The 16,942-nt window shown below is 33.6% G+C and overlaps 1 protein-coding gene across 1 annotated transcript; it reads right to left on the bottom strand.

Moving 5' to 3' along the window:
* Positions 1-13,700: 13,700 nt before the first annotated feature.
* On the bottom strand, positions 13,701-15,937 carry LOC131639960 (iron-sulfur cluster assembly protein 1-like). Its single transcript, XM_058910380.1, has 3 exons — positions 15,561-15,937; positions 15,303-15,357; positions 13,701-14,148 (listed from the first exon to the last, which is right to left on the bottom strand). Exons 1-3 carry the CDS (start codon positions 15,862-15,864, stop codon positions 14,019-14,021), a joined length of 489 nt encoding a protein of 162 aa, XP_058766363.1. The 5' UTR covers positions 15,865-15,937; the 3' UTR covers positions 13,701-14,018.
* Between the last annotated feature and the right edge of the window lie 1,005 nt (positions 15,938-16,942).

The raw sequence follows: 16,942 nt of genomic DNA, 5'->3' as shown, positions 1-16,942 counted from the left end.
ATTGAAGTTATTGAGATTATGATTTTCGGTAATGATTATTTTCGTAATCAATATGTTATTCAAAATATATTATATATTTTTTCACTTTTCGCATGAATTTTCTTATTCTGCATGCAAAAGAGATAATTTGATAAGAAATAATTTGATACAATGATGTATCATGCACATGAAAAACATACTGATTTTAATAATAATGATACTGTGCTATTACCTTCATAAAAAAAAAAAAAATATATGAATATGGTGGAACACAACAATAAATGTTATGTAGGAACACAAAATTGGCATGTTAATGTGAGTATTAGAAAACCAATTGCCATTTGGTTTCAAACCGATGCAATGTATCCTTTTGAATAAATGTACCGTTTTGGATGATCACAACTGTGTCATTAGAGCAATGTACCGTTTTGAATAAATTTTGAACAGAGATATTTGTTGGCTAAAAAGTTACAACGTAGCATAAGATTTATCCACCAAATCACCAAATTTATTGTTTGTGGTTTTAAATTTGAAAATATATAAACGTTTATTTTCAGGTACAAATTTTAATGTAAAAGGGTGCACAGTTAAAGTTATATCAATTTTAAATTTCTATGTGATTTTAAATTATCATTTTATGATTAATTTGTGGCTCAACTTTTATGGAGAATTATACACTCAATTTTTTTATTAAGGCACATAATTATATTAAAAATATACATATGATGTTCTAAATCCATGTATAATATATTAAAAATAATATTTATTTTGTGAAATTAAATTTTATATGCATGATTTATAAATCATTCAAGTATATAAATTTAAATAATTAAGAATATTGATTTGTGATATATATTTGAATGTAAATTACATGTTTGGGTTTAATGAGACTTACCATTAGAAGGTATATAAAGGTCATTCGAAAATGGATCATGACTTATATAAATTTATGAATTTGGAGTCGAATATAACTATTGAATTACGAGATGTGGAATTTGAGAATCTTATCGCGGAGGATAAGGAATTCAAGATTCCCACAAATGAAAAACTCGTGAGGAAGGTTCTCTACGGATTTATTGAAAAATAAATCGAAAGTTCGTCAATCATTGTTGAAAAACAAATCGAACTTAGAATAAGCAAAGTCTGAAAGGCTAAGGATATAAGACCGAACAAAATCACTTTTCGACTTATTTCTCTTGTGTAGAAGGAAAATGTGAGAATTTTGTTCGTAATATTCATATTATCCTTCGAGTGGAAGTTGATCCTAAAAAGTTACAATGAAGATGTATTTTCAAGGAACTTCTCAAGTGGATGTTTAGAAGGAAGTATTATAGTGATGATACACTAAACATCTACAAGAATTGATTAGTAACCAAAGGCTTCAGACAAAAAGAAGGGATTGATTATTTCGATACCTATGCTCCAGTTGCCCGTATCACTACTATTAGATTGTTGATTGCCTTGGCGGCTATTCATAATCTAGTGATTCATCAAATGGATGTCAAAATAGCATTTTTGAATGGTGATTTGGAAGAAGAAGTGTGTATGAAGCAACCTGAAGGTTTTGTAATGCCTAGTAATGAGCATAAAGTGTGTCAGCTAGTTAAGTCGTTGTATGGGCTGAAACAAGCTCCGAAGCAGTGGCATCAAAAGTTTAATGAGGTTGTTTTGTCTAATGGTTTCATTCTAAACCAAGCTGACAAATGTGTATATAGCAAATTTGATACATCCGGTAAAGGAGTGTTCATTTGTCTATATGTTGATGACATGTTGATCTTTGGCACCGACCAAAATCAAGTTGATAAAACAAAGAATTTCTTGTCATCAAAGTTCTCCATGAAGGATATGGGAGAAGCGGACGTTATTTGTAACGCCCCAGACTGCTTTCGGGATGATCGACTGACCCCACAAACCAACACGGGTCTTTTCAGCATGTTTTGACCTCACTCGCACGCTTTCTGGGAAACTTCCCAGAAGGTCACCCATCCCAATACTACTCCTAGTCAAGCACGCTTAACTGTGGAGTTCTTATGGAATGAGCTACCGAAAAGAAGATGCATCTTCTTTTCGGTAGCTCATTTCATAAGAACTCCACAGTTAAGCGTGCTTGACTTGGAGTAGTCTTGGGATGGGTGACCTTCTGGGAAGTTTCCCGGAAAGCGTGCGAGTGAGGTCAAAGCATGCTGAAAAGACCCGTGTTGGTTTGTGGGGTCAGTCGATCATCCCGAAAGCAGTCTGGGGCGTTACAAATGGTATCAGAGCCAGACCTCTCCCAGTACGATGTGGTTCGAGGACGAACCATGCGGAAGCTGGTGGGCATGTAACACCCGAGGCCGAAGAAGGCGGGGGGTGGTTGCACCGCATGGAACACCCGAGGCCAATTGGGGCTAGGGTGGTCGCCACATCGGAATGAGAGGGATCCTAAAGTCGTGCAGGTATGGGACTGCATGGTTGAAGGAAAGCTTATAAGGATTGATAGGTACTACCTATACCAACAAGATGCATCTTCTTTTCGGTAGCTCGTTTCATAAGAACTCCACGGTTAAGCGTGCTTGACTTGGAGTAGTCTTGGGATGGGTGACCTTCTGGGAAGTTTCCCGGAAAGCGTGCGAGTGAGGTCAAAGCATGCTGAAAAGACCCGTGTTGGTTTGTGGGGTCAGTCGATCATCCCGAAAGCAGTCTGGGGCGTTACATTATTCTTGGTATTAAGATTAAACGGGAAAATAAGGGGATTGTAATTACACAATCTCATTACATTGAGAAAATACTCAAGAAATTCAATTATGAAAATTGTTCTCCAGTAAGTACTCCCATGGATCCGGGAGAAAAGCTTATGCCAAATACAGGTAAACCTGTGGATCAACTCGAATACTCAAGAGCTATAGGCTCTTTGATGTATGCTATGATTAGCACTATACCGGATATTGCTTATGCGATTGGAAAGTTGAGCAGATTTACTAGTAATCCTAGTAGACATCATTGGCATGCGATAACTAGGGTATTCAAGTACTTGAAGGGTACTATGAATTATGGATTGTCATATATGGGATTTCCTTCGGTGTTAGAGGGTTATTCTGGTGCTAGTTGGATAAATAATGTTGAAGATTCATCCTCTACAAGTGGATGGGTGTTCTTGCTTGGGGGAGGTGCCATCTCATGGGCTTCCAAGAAGCAAACATGTATAACTAGTTCCACAATGGAATCTGAGTTTGTAGCATTAGCTGCTGCTGGTAAAGAAGCAGAATGACTAAGGAACTTGGTATATGAGATTCTGATATGGCCTAAACCGATATCACCAATTTCTATCCGTTGTGATAGCAGTGCCACACTGGCTAAAGCATATAGTCAAATATACAATGGAAAGTCTAGACATTTGGGTATTAGACATAGTATGATTAGGGAATTAATCATGAATGGGGTGATATCTATTGAGTTTGTTCGGTCGCAACAAAACTTAACTGACCACTTGACGAAGGGGTTAGCTAGAGACTTAGTGAAGAAGTCGGTAATTGGGATGGGATTAAAGTCCATTTAAATCTATTAGTTATGGTATACCCAATTCCCTTCTAATACAACGTTAGAAGCAGAATTCAATGTGGAAAGATCATAGTTAAAGATTGGAGCAATTGTGTTTATCTTCCCAAGGTATGTGCTCAGACCTGCAAGTGATGGCTAGGTTGAAGTATATCTTCTTAATGGTTCTTTTGAAAAATTGCAAATGCAGGTGCAAGATTAAAAGGATCACCTATGTGAGCATGAAGTTTTGCCGCTTCAAGAAGCTTGGACTTGGCTTCCTATATGCTTATTAATGGATAAGGACACATGGCTTGTAAAGTGTCAAGTATGAATAGTAGAGTATTGTAAGAAACATATGTGTACTATATCTTTAAATATTCAAATGGATTGACGGGTTCAATCATTATGACACCCCGATTTTTGAATATTTGGAATGTGTATTTGTACTAAGATGAAAATTCAATCGTAAGACATTTTCTTCTATGCATTTGTTTGATCGTTATACCTGTAAAGTAAATCAAGGATTATACTAAAATGGGGGGAGTTTGTTGGTGATTTTAGTATCATCAATGCATTTTGGTAGTAATGTGATTTACTATATGCCAATACAATTATGCGTTAAGTTTGAAACGAGTTAGGGTAGTGCGGAGTGCACGCTCGTCGAACCAAACGCGTAATTGAATATGAATAATAGAAACGGGCATAACGTTTCGTTTGAATAGTTGCACCCGTTCCCAACGGACATAACGATTCGTTTGAATAGTTGCACCCGTTCCAACAGACATAACTGTTTCCGAAGAGGTGTGTCTGTTCGCTTCTATTATTGGTCTCCTATATAAGGAGTCTTTTGGTCTCGATTTGGAACACGAAATTACATACTTCCTCTCTACATTCTGATCTGTTCTCCATTGTCAGAAACAGATTGTTCTTCAAGAATCATCCCCGCAAAGATTTCGTGAACCCAGACAAAGAATAGGGTCGAAATACTTTGTTCGGAAAGTGAACAAACACGATTCTTGAAGATATCAAGGATTATCATACCAAATATCTAACAGGGCCAAGCGAGCTTCGGGCAGACCCATTAAAAAAAAGGTTTTGGTAAATTTTGGGGAAAAAAGATTGAGATAACATATGATTTCATAAATGTGTTTTCAAGTCATAAAGAAAAGTTAAAGAGGATCAAGATATATTTTCAAGATGATGTGATCAAATAAATAATTGTGAGATGGAGAGAAAATTTGATAAGTATTGGTGATAGTAATATTAAGTTACTTTATATTTTTACATGGAATATTTTGTGGTATTCATATATATATATATATATATATATATATATATATATATATATATATATATATATATATATATATATATATATATATATATATATATATATATATATATATATATATATATATATATATATATATATATATATATATATATATATATATATATATATATATATATAGGGGACGTATCAAATGAGAACTTTGCCTATTATGAGAACTGAGAACTTTTAATAATAACCGTAAGATTTAAAATCAATGCCTTAGATCTCACTCAAATTTTAAAAGACAATAATTAATAGATAGATTCTGATTTAAATACATATCACATAAATGCATATCTGAGCATTGATTTTAAATCATACGGTTATTATTAAAAGTTCTCATTCTCATAATAACCAAAGTTCTCATTTGATACGTCCCATATATATATATATATATATATATATATATATATATATATATATATATATATATATATATATATATCATGGATAAATATTTTAAACATCATTTATATACGTTTATGATGACTCTCTACTTATGTTGTATTGCGTTTATCCATTACATCTTTTTTGTAAAATTAAAATTATAATATTGAAATACGGGTCGGGCTAGCCCATCGGGCCACACAAGCCTTTGAAAAATGGGTCGGGCTCATTTTATGTGGCCCATTAAACAATTAGGTTGGGCCGGACCGGTCCATTAAAACACGTTGACCCACCGGGCCGAAGCAGGTTGGGTCGGGCCGGCCCATTTGACAACTCTATATTAACTATGTATTGTATGGTGGAGTAGAAATCATAATAGAGATATTATTATAAATTAAAAAATTGTATAATAATGAAAATATAAAATAAGATAATGTAAGGATAAATTGGATAATTAAATCATATAAGAGAATATGAGTTTTTTTATGTATATTTTCTCACTATAATAAGTAAAAAAATAATTTAAATAAATTAAGAAAATTAATTAAATGTATTTAACTTTTTAAATTTTATGTAAATACAAATCAAATTTATGGTCAAGTACTTAGCATTTTAAAAATGTTAAATTAAAATATATTACTACCAAAAAACAAAGATACACAAGGTGATCATGAGATCCAACTATCAATAGAAACAAAGATCCTATAACATCAATTGAGCAATATAGCTTCTAGTTCTCCTATAAAGCCAACTCTTATAAACTATATTTTCTATAATATTCTGTACAGTATCAGTTTGATTAGTGTGACCAAATACTACTGTGTTCCTTCTTTGCCAAATACCATATATTACTTCAGCAAAAGCAATCTTTATTAGGCTAACTCTCCATCCCTTCCTCAATACATAATGTAGAGCCCAATGGAGCTCCTCATGCCATGGTTGCGGTTGATGGTTGACATTCAACCAAATTAGAACTTGTTTCCAAATGTCCACAGTAATCGTGCAATCAAAAAACAGATGGTCTATACTTTCCTCATCAGCATGGCATAAACTACAGGTGCTCTCATCAATCATTTTGAATATTCTTAGTCTATCTTTTGTTGCCAACTTTCCATGGCAAGCCAGCCAAGTTATGAACTTTGCTCTTGGTCTTGCTGCACTTCTCTTCAGCAGGTAACTCCACTCCACACACTGATTGCTATGAGTCAATGCATCATACATAACACTCATTTTGAACTTCTTTTGACTGAGTATGTTATCCCAAGTCTGCTGATGGTGTTGCACAACACCTCTCAAGTCCAGAATATTCTTAATAACCCACTAGCTGCTTTGGATGATTTCCGCATTCATTTTACCCTTTCAAGAAGTACATGTGGATCCATTTGACCCACATGTTGTCATCCTTTCTACTCAGGTTTCAAAGGCACTTTATCATGGTGACCTTGTTCCAAATGGTGAGATTAATTATGCCCTGTCCACCCTCGTTCTTGGGACTGCACATAGTCTGCCAAGCTACTGGGCTCTTTCTACTATTGTCCATACTCCCAGTCCAAATGAAGGTTCTGCATAACTTGTCAATCTTGTGTATCACAAATTGAGGGATAGGAATACACTGCATCTAATATTGAGTTATATCCAGGATCACACTTTTCACAAGTAAAATTCTTCCAAAATAGCTCAGGAGTTTTGAGGTCCAATGATTCACTCTCTTCATTATCTTCTCAATTAATGGCATATAGTGGTTTATATTTAGTCTCTTACTGGTAATAGGCACTCCTAGATACTTCATAGGAAGAACTCCCTCCTCAAAGGTAGTACTCCTAGTCATCTGCTCCTTAATGTCTCTGTCCATACCTCCACAAAAAACTGCATTTTTTGGGATTGATCACCAACCCAGTAGAGTCGGAAAATTCCTTCTCTGTATTTAAGAGCATCTGGACTGAAGTGATATCCCCTCTGCAGAACAAGAGTATGTCATCTGCAAATGTGAGATTGGTTATACCAGCCTTCTCACATTTTGCATGGAAATTGAAATCAGGATTGCTATGCATTTTGACCAAAAGCCTATTTAAGTACTCCATCATGAGAAAAAAAGCAAGGGGAAGATAGGGTCCCCTTGCCCTAAGCCTCTCTTTTCCTGCATGATCTCTGAGGTATTACCATTAACAATAAATTCATAACTAACATTAGTAATAGCCATCATAACCCAATTGATGAACATCTGAGGCATACTTATTTCCTGCATCACATGCTCCAAGGCATACCAATCCACCATGTCGTATGCTTTTTGGAGATCCAATTGCAGCATACACCTAGGAGTTCCACACCCTTTCTAGTATATCCTCTCAACAATTCAAAAGCTAGCATAATGTGGTTATGTATAATTTGCCCAGGTATGAAAGCAGCATGATTGATATTGATAATACTAGGCAGAATTGTCCCCAGCCTTTGAGTCAGAATTTTTGAGATTATCTTATAGGCAGTCGTACATCCTGCAATAGGCCTATAATCTTTGGCCTGTTTAGCTTATGCAGTCTTTGGGATCAGAGTAACTATAGTTCTATTAAAGTCCTTTAAAATCCTACAATGATGAAAGAACTCATGAATAGCTGCTACAACATCAGTCCTGATGATAGGCCAACAAACTTTAAAAAGTGAGCTCCAATGCCTTTGAGAGCCTGTTCAATCTCAGCATTAGTTACCTGACTAGTCAGCATATTCCTTTGATATATCCCAATCTGCTTACCTCTCCTCATTGCCTCTACATTAATGTGCATAATACTACTTTGTGCCTGACCCATTAAGTTTCTGTAGAACTTCAAGAATTCATCTTCAATATCCTTCTGTGCAGTCAGAATAGTCTCATCTTCTGTGCACTTCAGTCTAGGAGACTAGGGACAAAAGTTGCTCCCTCGTTGCCAACTGTTGAGGATATTTGATATCTACCATAAGAGTTGGAAAAAATTTAAGTACCATTACATTTTGGTGATCCCTAAAAGTTTGGAGGAACATTCTTCATTTAGCCTTCTTCTATAAGGTGATTGTTTCCCTTCCCCCCTCCCCATACCATGTTTGGAGTCTGTTAAATGTAAAGACAGAATCTGGAAATACTAAATTCGGAATCATTTCTTTCAAGCTCTTGAATTGTACGCCTTCACCTTTGACTCTCTGTATATGAAAGAAAAGTCATTGAAAGATGACTTAGTCACCTTCTAGGAGAGTTTAGGTTATGAATAGGGAGTTGGCTCTTCAGATATACCGCTCTCTCTACAAAAAAAGTTGATACATTAACACAAATTTTGTTGTGCGGCCACTGCCCTCGAAAGAAAAATATTTTTGACAATGAAAGGAACATGTTTTATGCTTATTAGTATTATTAAAAATATATTTATGTTAACTGACTTTTCCAATTTATTTTGCAAATAATATGGGTGTGCTTGGGAATATTTTAAAGAGGAAGAAGACCCACACAATGAAGGTAACTTCTTAATCTTAGGCCCCTACTACGAATCTAGTTGAAATGGACCTAAGGAAGAATGAGGTTGTGCATGTTAGGAAGAAAAAAGTGATCCAGATGGGAAAAAACCATTGTGGGTTCTAGGCACCCTACAATCGAAAGTCGGAGCAAGAAGTCTCATGACCAGCCATCATTCTTTTGCTGGCAAAAATGCCAAGAGGAACTGTGAGAAAAGTCAAGATATGGGAATAATCCTTCCAAAAGGTCAAAGCCATACAGGTGCTTATTTTCCATTCACATTTCATTTGTAATGTTTTAGCTATTGTGTTGTTGTATCACTAAGAACCCCTTTTACTCAATTTAATAAGAGTGTTTGATCCTTGATAGTATTTCTTTTTGAGCCTAGCTAGTTGCTATTTTACCTTTCTTCAGGTGTAGCTTGAATCACAAGTTAGAACTCTTAAATTTGGATTTTCAGTCATTTGATTTGAATTAAGTGTAATACATGATTCAAATCAAATATGATTTGAATCACAACCTCATGTGATTTGAAACTATTGTGAAAATTGATTTGGATCAACTCATTCCATGAAGCTATATTTGGGCTCTGCTTAAATTGATTTGAATCATAGTTTTCACTTGATCTGAATCAAAGCTTCACAAGACCCATTTTACATCCTTGGTTTAAATAGTTATTTCCTTGATGAAAGTTACAAGTGAGTGAAACATATGGGAGAAACCCATAGAGACAGAGAGTGATTTTGTCTTCTCTTCTTAGTGTGTCTATACCCATCACTGGGAATCTTTTTCTTCTTCTCTAGGACAACTTCTTGATTATGAAGTCATGTCAGGCTCGTTCTCTTTTTTGTTGTATCTTGTTTATGTGTAATTTGTTATTGTGTTTAGCTAATTAGAGATAGGGGGTTGATTAATATTGTCGTGTTATTTATGATTAATCAATCTCTTGATAACAATCAAAGCCAAGACCCATTTACCCATAAATTTGAGAAAACTTTGTGTGCGCGTGTGTGTTCTTCATTCACAGTCATCTAATCCCTTAAATAATGCCTAGTGCTTTTAGATTATTTATAAGATACTTTGGCAATTCATCGTCTTCATCCTTAGTCTTTTTCCATTATTGAGGACCTTCATCTCTAAAGATTGAGTGTTGAGGAATACTAGTGGTACTTTAGGGTATCTAATATTTTTGTGTGAAGTTTGATGTGTGTTGTAGGTGCATATATCATTTTTTGAATGCAATTTGGCATTTGTTGTTATTCATCAAGAAGAGAGTTTCATTATTTTTCAAGGAAGACTTTGGCAAGATCAAGTATCAATTGTCTATAAGGAGAAGATGGATGTTGTCCATCTTTGGTGAAGTTGGAGAAAAATTGCTCAGAGACAAAGTTGAGAGTTTTCCAATCAACACTTACTTAATGACAATCGCTCAAACAAGAGATCGGTAGAATCAGGTGGATTGCCACATACGAATACTTGAAGCAAGTTATTGTCGATAGTAAGTGATCGAAAAATTAACAAGTGTACTAATTTCACCGATGTAGTAATAATGGGTTTCACCCCAAGTATCGATCTCGAGGACTACATAGAAAATACAGATTCTTGTCGTTAATTTAATTTAACAAAAACAAGAGATTTGGTTGATGTGATTAAAACCTTGCACAAAATAATAACAAGAAAATAAAGTTACTTTTACTTATTAGAATAAAATATGCTAGGGAAAGTGGATAATTTGGCTAGCAAAGTTATGAACCCTATTCTCCTCAAAGTTATCTGTGTAATTTTCAATTACCAACCTCTAGAGTGTTTTCCCCTAAGTCCTTAGTGAAAAACCCTTGAACATTCAACCTTGATCCCAATATCCATGAAGAAAAAAAGTGAATTCAAGCAATTGTAATAACAAGGTTATCTATGGTGATTATAGGGTATTCCTAGTCCTAGGTGATATCTACTATAACTCATTTATGCACAAACCTTAACAACTACAGTTTTGTCTTTATTAGTTATAGATAAATCTCAATTGGACTGAAAGAGAAATCATAAAACATTGCATAATTGAATTGAATAAACATAACAACTTTGATGGAAAAACTAGAGATTCATAGTCATTACAATAACCAAATTAGGACCACCCCCTAGCATTGGGGGGTTTAGCCTCTCATAATATTCAAGAAAGATAACATTAGATAGAAGTTAAACATTACAAACAATAACGATGACGTTGATCTTCAATGGTGGCCACCCTTGAATCTCACCGTCTTCGAATCCCTTGTAGTCGCTATCTTCTCTTCTCTGTGATATTTTCTCTCGTACGTTCAAAAGTGCCCTCTCCTTGCACAAACTTCGTTAAAATAGTATTAGCATCAGTCTCAGTGTCAGCAAAAAAGTCCAAAGTACCCTTAATGACAAGACAGATTAAAACAAATCACAAAATGAAGTTTCTGTCCGCTTCCATCTACACGGGCCGTGTTGATTCACACGAGTGCCCGTGTAGATCTTCTGACTCACGTGGCTTTGTGTTTTGCATCAGACCCATCAACACGGGCCGTGTTGATTCACACGGGTGCCCGTGTTGATCCACTAACTTCAGCCTTTTCATGCATTCCTGAAGCTTTTGAACACGGGCCGTGTCACGGGGGCCCGTGTTGACCTCCTGATTCTTCAAAAACTTCCATCTCTCAGCCTTCCAGAGTCCCCAAAATCTGACTATTTTTTCCTCTGATCACATGCATCAACCTGAAACATTCACTACCAAACGAAGGCACAAAAAGAATCTTTTGACATAAAATTTAAACAAAATGCAATGCAATGCTATAAATTGAGACACATGATAAATTTAACTTAAGAGCAATAAAACAACCAATTGTATTACCGACATGATGAATTTATGCCGGAAGTAAGATGGACGATTCATAAAAATGGTGACCGATCAGTAAGGTTTTTGGATCAAGATCTTTTAGAGATCTTGTTTTTGTTAGCAGTTGAGTGTCTGCATCAACAGAGGGAATTATTGTTTTATAGTTCATTGTAACCAAAATGCTTCTAATCAAACTTATCAAAATAGTGGAAGATTGTGATTATTTTTCAATGGTTTTCAACACCATTGAAGATATGGTTTTTCGGAGACATTTTTCCCACTTCAGAGTCGCCCACCTCAAGACCCATAAGGGCGCATCATTTGTATTGGGTATCATAGATCGCTCCATTTTGTTCAAGTTTATTTGAAACTGGAGTGTCTTATTCAAGCTACATCAGTGGAGTGGACGACACATTTCGCAGAAGAGACGTAAACTTGGTCGGGTCACTTTTTGATTAGGATGACAAAGTTCACTAAATTGACGAGGCTTGAGAGATAATCAAATATGAAGAAGTCAAAGAAAGAACCAGTTTTAGATTTAAGCATTGATAATTCGTTTGGTGCCTTTTAGAATGTAATCGAACAATTTTTTGAATGTATTGTCGTGCACAATATAAATTCTATATGATTCAATACATATATCTATTCATTTTACCGATTTAATTTTTTTATGTTACTATGGTACTGATTCTACTAAAATATAATATGTTTATTTTGCGTAATTCGAATATGCATATCCAAAATAACCTTCATTTAAAAATAAAAAAAGGGATTATTTCAAATATGTGTGTCCAAAAGCTACCATTTAATATTTTCGGATATGCATCTCCGAACTTATTCGATGAAAGACTAAAATATGATGAGTTCGGATATGCATATTCGAATTAAGGGGGATATTATGGGAATTTTACTAAAGACCCCTAAACTCATAAGGGTGCATTAAAAAAGCCTATTTTTTTTTGGAAAAATATATAATTTGTGCAAAAAAAGGTTTAAAGAGCAATCCCTAATATGCGGGATCTGATTTGAGCTTTAGTATTTTAGATTTGTAAGCATTCTTTAGTTTTCTTGGGATTAAGAGCAACTAAGTTTTAGAGGTTTTAACTTGTCACCCCAAGTTGAAACTAGCATCCCCATGTTGCATGCTTTTCGTATTAGACCATTTACAATGAGGGTGTTGAAAAAATTATTCAATAGTTGAATAGGTGCAATGAGGTGTTGAACAAAGAGTTGAAAGTGACGTGGATTAATATGTGTTGAAAATATTCAACATGTTAAATGAGAAAGTGTGGGCCCACATATATTACTTTGCAAAATTTTATTGGTTGTTGTGATTGTTTAAAATGGTGGGATTGGGTGTTGAATTTTATTAAACAAAACCATTGTAGTGAGTAAAAATTAAATAAATGTTGAATTATTATGTAGAAAAAAGAGAAGATGATGTGGAGAATAAAAAATTAAAAAAGAAGATGTTGAATATGCAAACCATTGTACATAGCCTTATACCCTTATCTAAAATTATTAATTTTTAAAAAGTAAGAGTTTCTATCGAAAATTTTAAAATTATATCAGAAATTTCAAAATTTTCGATAAAAAGTCATAATTATACCCTACTAAAACAGATTTTTTGTTGTCAAAATTTTGAGAAATAAAACCCTACTAAAACAGATTTTATTTTGTCACGTACGTTATAACTAAGGTTCCAAAGCAGGTTCCAAAGCAGCATATAAGATAGTAGATTTGTAAAACGTGAGAGACTTCATCCAAATGAATCTTCTACCAAAATTAGAACTGCACAATCAAATAAACTTGTTCGCAAAAACCAGAACACTGATTTCCAATCTAATTCTAAATCACAAATAATATGCATCATCCCTCTTTTCAGTTGATATTATCATATGCAGTAAGTGAAGGTAGACTGAAAATTCTCAGCAAAAACATATTTTAACTTATAAGACCTTATCTCAATGTACACTGATATGTTCTGCTAACAGAGTTACCAATGAGGCTTTGCAGTCAAGAAGCGAACATAATTTTCTAATAAGTATTGAGATATGATCTGGATCTCTTCTGCTATTGTCCTTGTTCTGTAATTCGGAGAGTTCTTCCATGTGTTCTTAATAAAACACCTGGTTTCTATCACAAAAATATGATTAATAAACAAAACCGTGTAATAATGATATGGTGCTGTGCACCCAAGTAAGCATGAAGCCATGGACTTCCAAATATTACATGTACATACTGTGATTGTATTGTGTACATATTTAAACAAAAATATATTATATGATTCCTACAAAAAAAAACATGCAAATAACAAACTATAGCCAGCGGTACAACTATTTATTTGACTTCATGAGAATACAATATGTCAGGGTACTTCCAACCAAGAAAAGTCTGACTAAACATGTTTTAATGACGTGCAATCGACCATACTAATGCTTTTTTCATCATCATTCAAGAAATGGAAGAAATCACGCAGTGGCAGTAGCAGCGGAGGCTTTTTTAGCTTCATAATCTTTAACAGCTGCTTTTATAGCATCCTCAGCAAGCATGCTGCAGTGAAGCTTAACTGGTGGGAGGGAAAGATGCTTTGCAATCTCACTGCAGAACATTCATTATGTGTCAATTTAAAACTAACAAGACCAAAACTATTAATCATGGAAACATTGCTCAAGGTAAAATTATCATCTAGTAAGAATAAATCATAGAGATAAGCACGACCGAAAAAGTAAAAGATCCAAAACATAATAACAGCAAAAGATGCAAATGTTCTTAAGAAGCAATAGATCCATAATTCATTAACTAGCCATCATAAAAAAGGAGATACGAACAAGAAGAATAAGAAAGATGATATACAATGTCACAGCAGGACATTATTTATGTGTCACTTCAAAAACTGGCAGGACCAAAACTATTAATCATGGAAGCAAGCATTGCTTAAGCTAGAATCATCTATAAAGATTAAATCCTAGAGATGGGCACATAGCACAAACCAAAAGGTCCAAAACATAACAGCAAAAATGCAAATATTCTTAAGCAATGCTTTGCAATCTCACAGCAGGACATTAACAACGTGTCACTTCAAAATCTAACAGGACCAAAACTATTAATCATGAAAGCATTGCTTAAGATAGAATCAGCTTGTGAGATTAAAATCTAGAGATGGGCATTGGGCACAATTATGAATGGAAAAGGCCCAGAACACAACAACAAGATATCATTCATTAACTTGTCCTCACCAATACATACAACAACATCAATAACAACAACAACAACCAACCAACCCTTATCCCACTAAATGGGGTCAGCTACACTACATGGATCAACTTTCACCATTCAGGACCGTGTTTCTATCCAAATCGTTACTTGACACTAATCTTCCAACACCAACCATTAAACAACCCAAATATGTTAATTCTACACACAACCAATATCCTTGCTAGCTGAAGGTGAAGAATTACAAAAGTCTAGAACTTTAAATTTTAAATTTGCAGAAAAGGGAAAAGTGAAAGGGAAAAATTGAATAAAACTTGCTATAACCCAGAATTGTTTCTATGCTTATTATGGCAACATACTAGTATTTTGTTACTTTTATGAATACCCAACCTTCTCAAAGGTATTATAACTATTCTTCACCCAATCACATGTACAACAAAAATATCAACAAATAAATAAATCAATAATACAAGTTGATTCCAGAACCAAAACACAAACGTGCAACAAAAGTTTAAAGAAATTAAAATTCAGGAACTTACGTGTTCTTAATGGTCAAAACCTCTTCCATTTGCTTTCCCTTAACCCATTCAGTAGCTGCAAACCAAGAAACTAAGAATTAGAATCATAATAATTAATTAATAACAATTAACAATATCATAGTCGCAATCATCAAATTCCAGGAGAATGAACAAACAATTAGATTAAAAAAAATTAAAATGAACAAACCCTAAACCCTAAATAAAAAACCAATTTTTCCGTTTCCTCTCACAAAAACCAACACAAACAAAACAACCTACCGACGGATGAAGAAGCGATGGCGGATCCGCATCCAAAGGTTTTAAAACGAGCATCGATGATTTTTCCCGTGACCTCATCAACCTTAATTTGGAGCTTCATGACATCACCACACGCGGGTGCTCCGACAAGACCCGTACCTACCGTCGGGTCGTTCTTGTCGAAGGATCCAACATTCCGGGGATTATCGTAATGATCCACCACCCTCTCGTGGTAGAAACGTGGAAGAATCCTAACGGCGGGAATCGGCGCTTCAAACGACGCCGTTCCCACGAGTCTCTTAGCGCACGCTGCGATTCTTAGCATTTTTTCTTTTCCGTTTTTTTTTTTGGGTTGGATTATTGTTGTGAAAATGTAAATGATAAGTGTTGGGAGAAGAAGGAAATAAAAATAGGATTTTATTTTGTTTAAGGCGGTTTTGCTTAGCTACGTGGCAAGATAGATGAACTCTCCTAAATCCTTGGAAACTTTAAAGCCCAAACATTTATTTAATTTCGAAAATAAAAATAATTGAAATATATTTCTTAAATCCACCCCCATAGATTACTAACCCATCTCAATATTATATATTTTTTAAATAAAAATCAAGTTGATTAATTTCTTTTACTATTTTAATTAAATCTCTAACCCGTCCGATGCGATGTATCGGTCCTAAATATTTATAATAATAAATTATTTTATATACATATATTTTAAAAGCAATAGAAAAATAAATATTTGATAAAATATAATAAAAAATAAGAAAAAAATTGAATAATATATTCTAAATAATATATACATAAAAAATTGTGTTTTATAAAAATATTTATAAAGCACAAAAAATATAATATTTGGTTAATTTTTTATTTAGTACACAAAATAGTACTAATATTAACAAAGATATTTAATTTTTTATTAATAATTTTAATAATTCTGTAATCAATTAATAATAAATTTCAATTAAAAATATTAAATACTTTAATATTATAAAAATTTATTGATTTAAAATTTAATTAATTTAAATTGAAGGGTTAAAAGTCATTAAATCAGACAAAAATATTAATACTAAAAATAAATTATATTACATTAATAGAGTTAATTAATGGTCTGATACATGTTTTTTAATTGTATATTTTCTCGAAAATTAACAATAAAAAAATCAATTAATGATATACTTACAAAAATCAAAATATAAAACAAAAAATATAATAATATATTAAGTAATATATTTTAAATAATATATCCTTTTAATATTAATACATAGTAATAGTGAAAAAAATTATTTAGCCAAAAATATTAAATTTGGTTAAGTTTTTTTAAAACACAAAATTTGAAAATGATTACTCTTAGAAAACTCTTAATTACTGGGCAACATTTTAAAATAAATAATATAATAATAAATTGA

Source organism: Vicia villosa, unplaced genomic scaffold, assembly GCF_029867415.1.
Source record: "Vicia villosa cultivar HV-30 ecotype Madison, WI unplaced genomic scaffold, Vvil1.0 ctg.002871F_1_1, whole genome shotgun sequence".
In the NCBI taxonomy this organism is placed as follows: Eukaryota; Viridiplantae; Streptophyta; class Magnoliopsida; order Fabales; family Fabaceae; genus Vicia; species Vicia villosa.
Note: the sequence above shows the minus strand (reverse complement) of the source record. Positions and strands in the feature narration are given on the sequence as shown.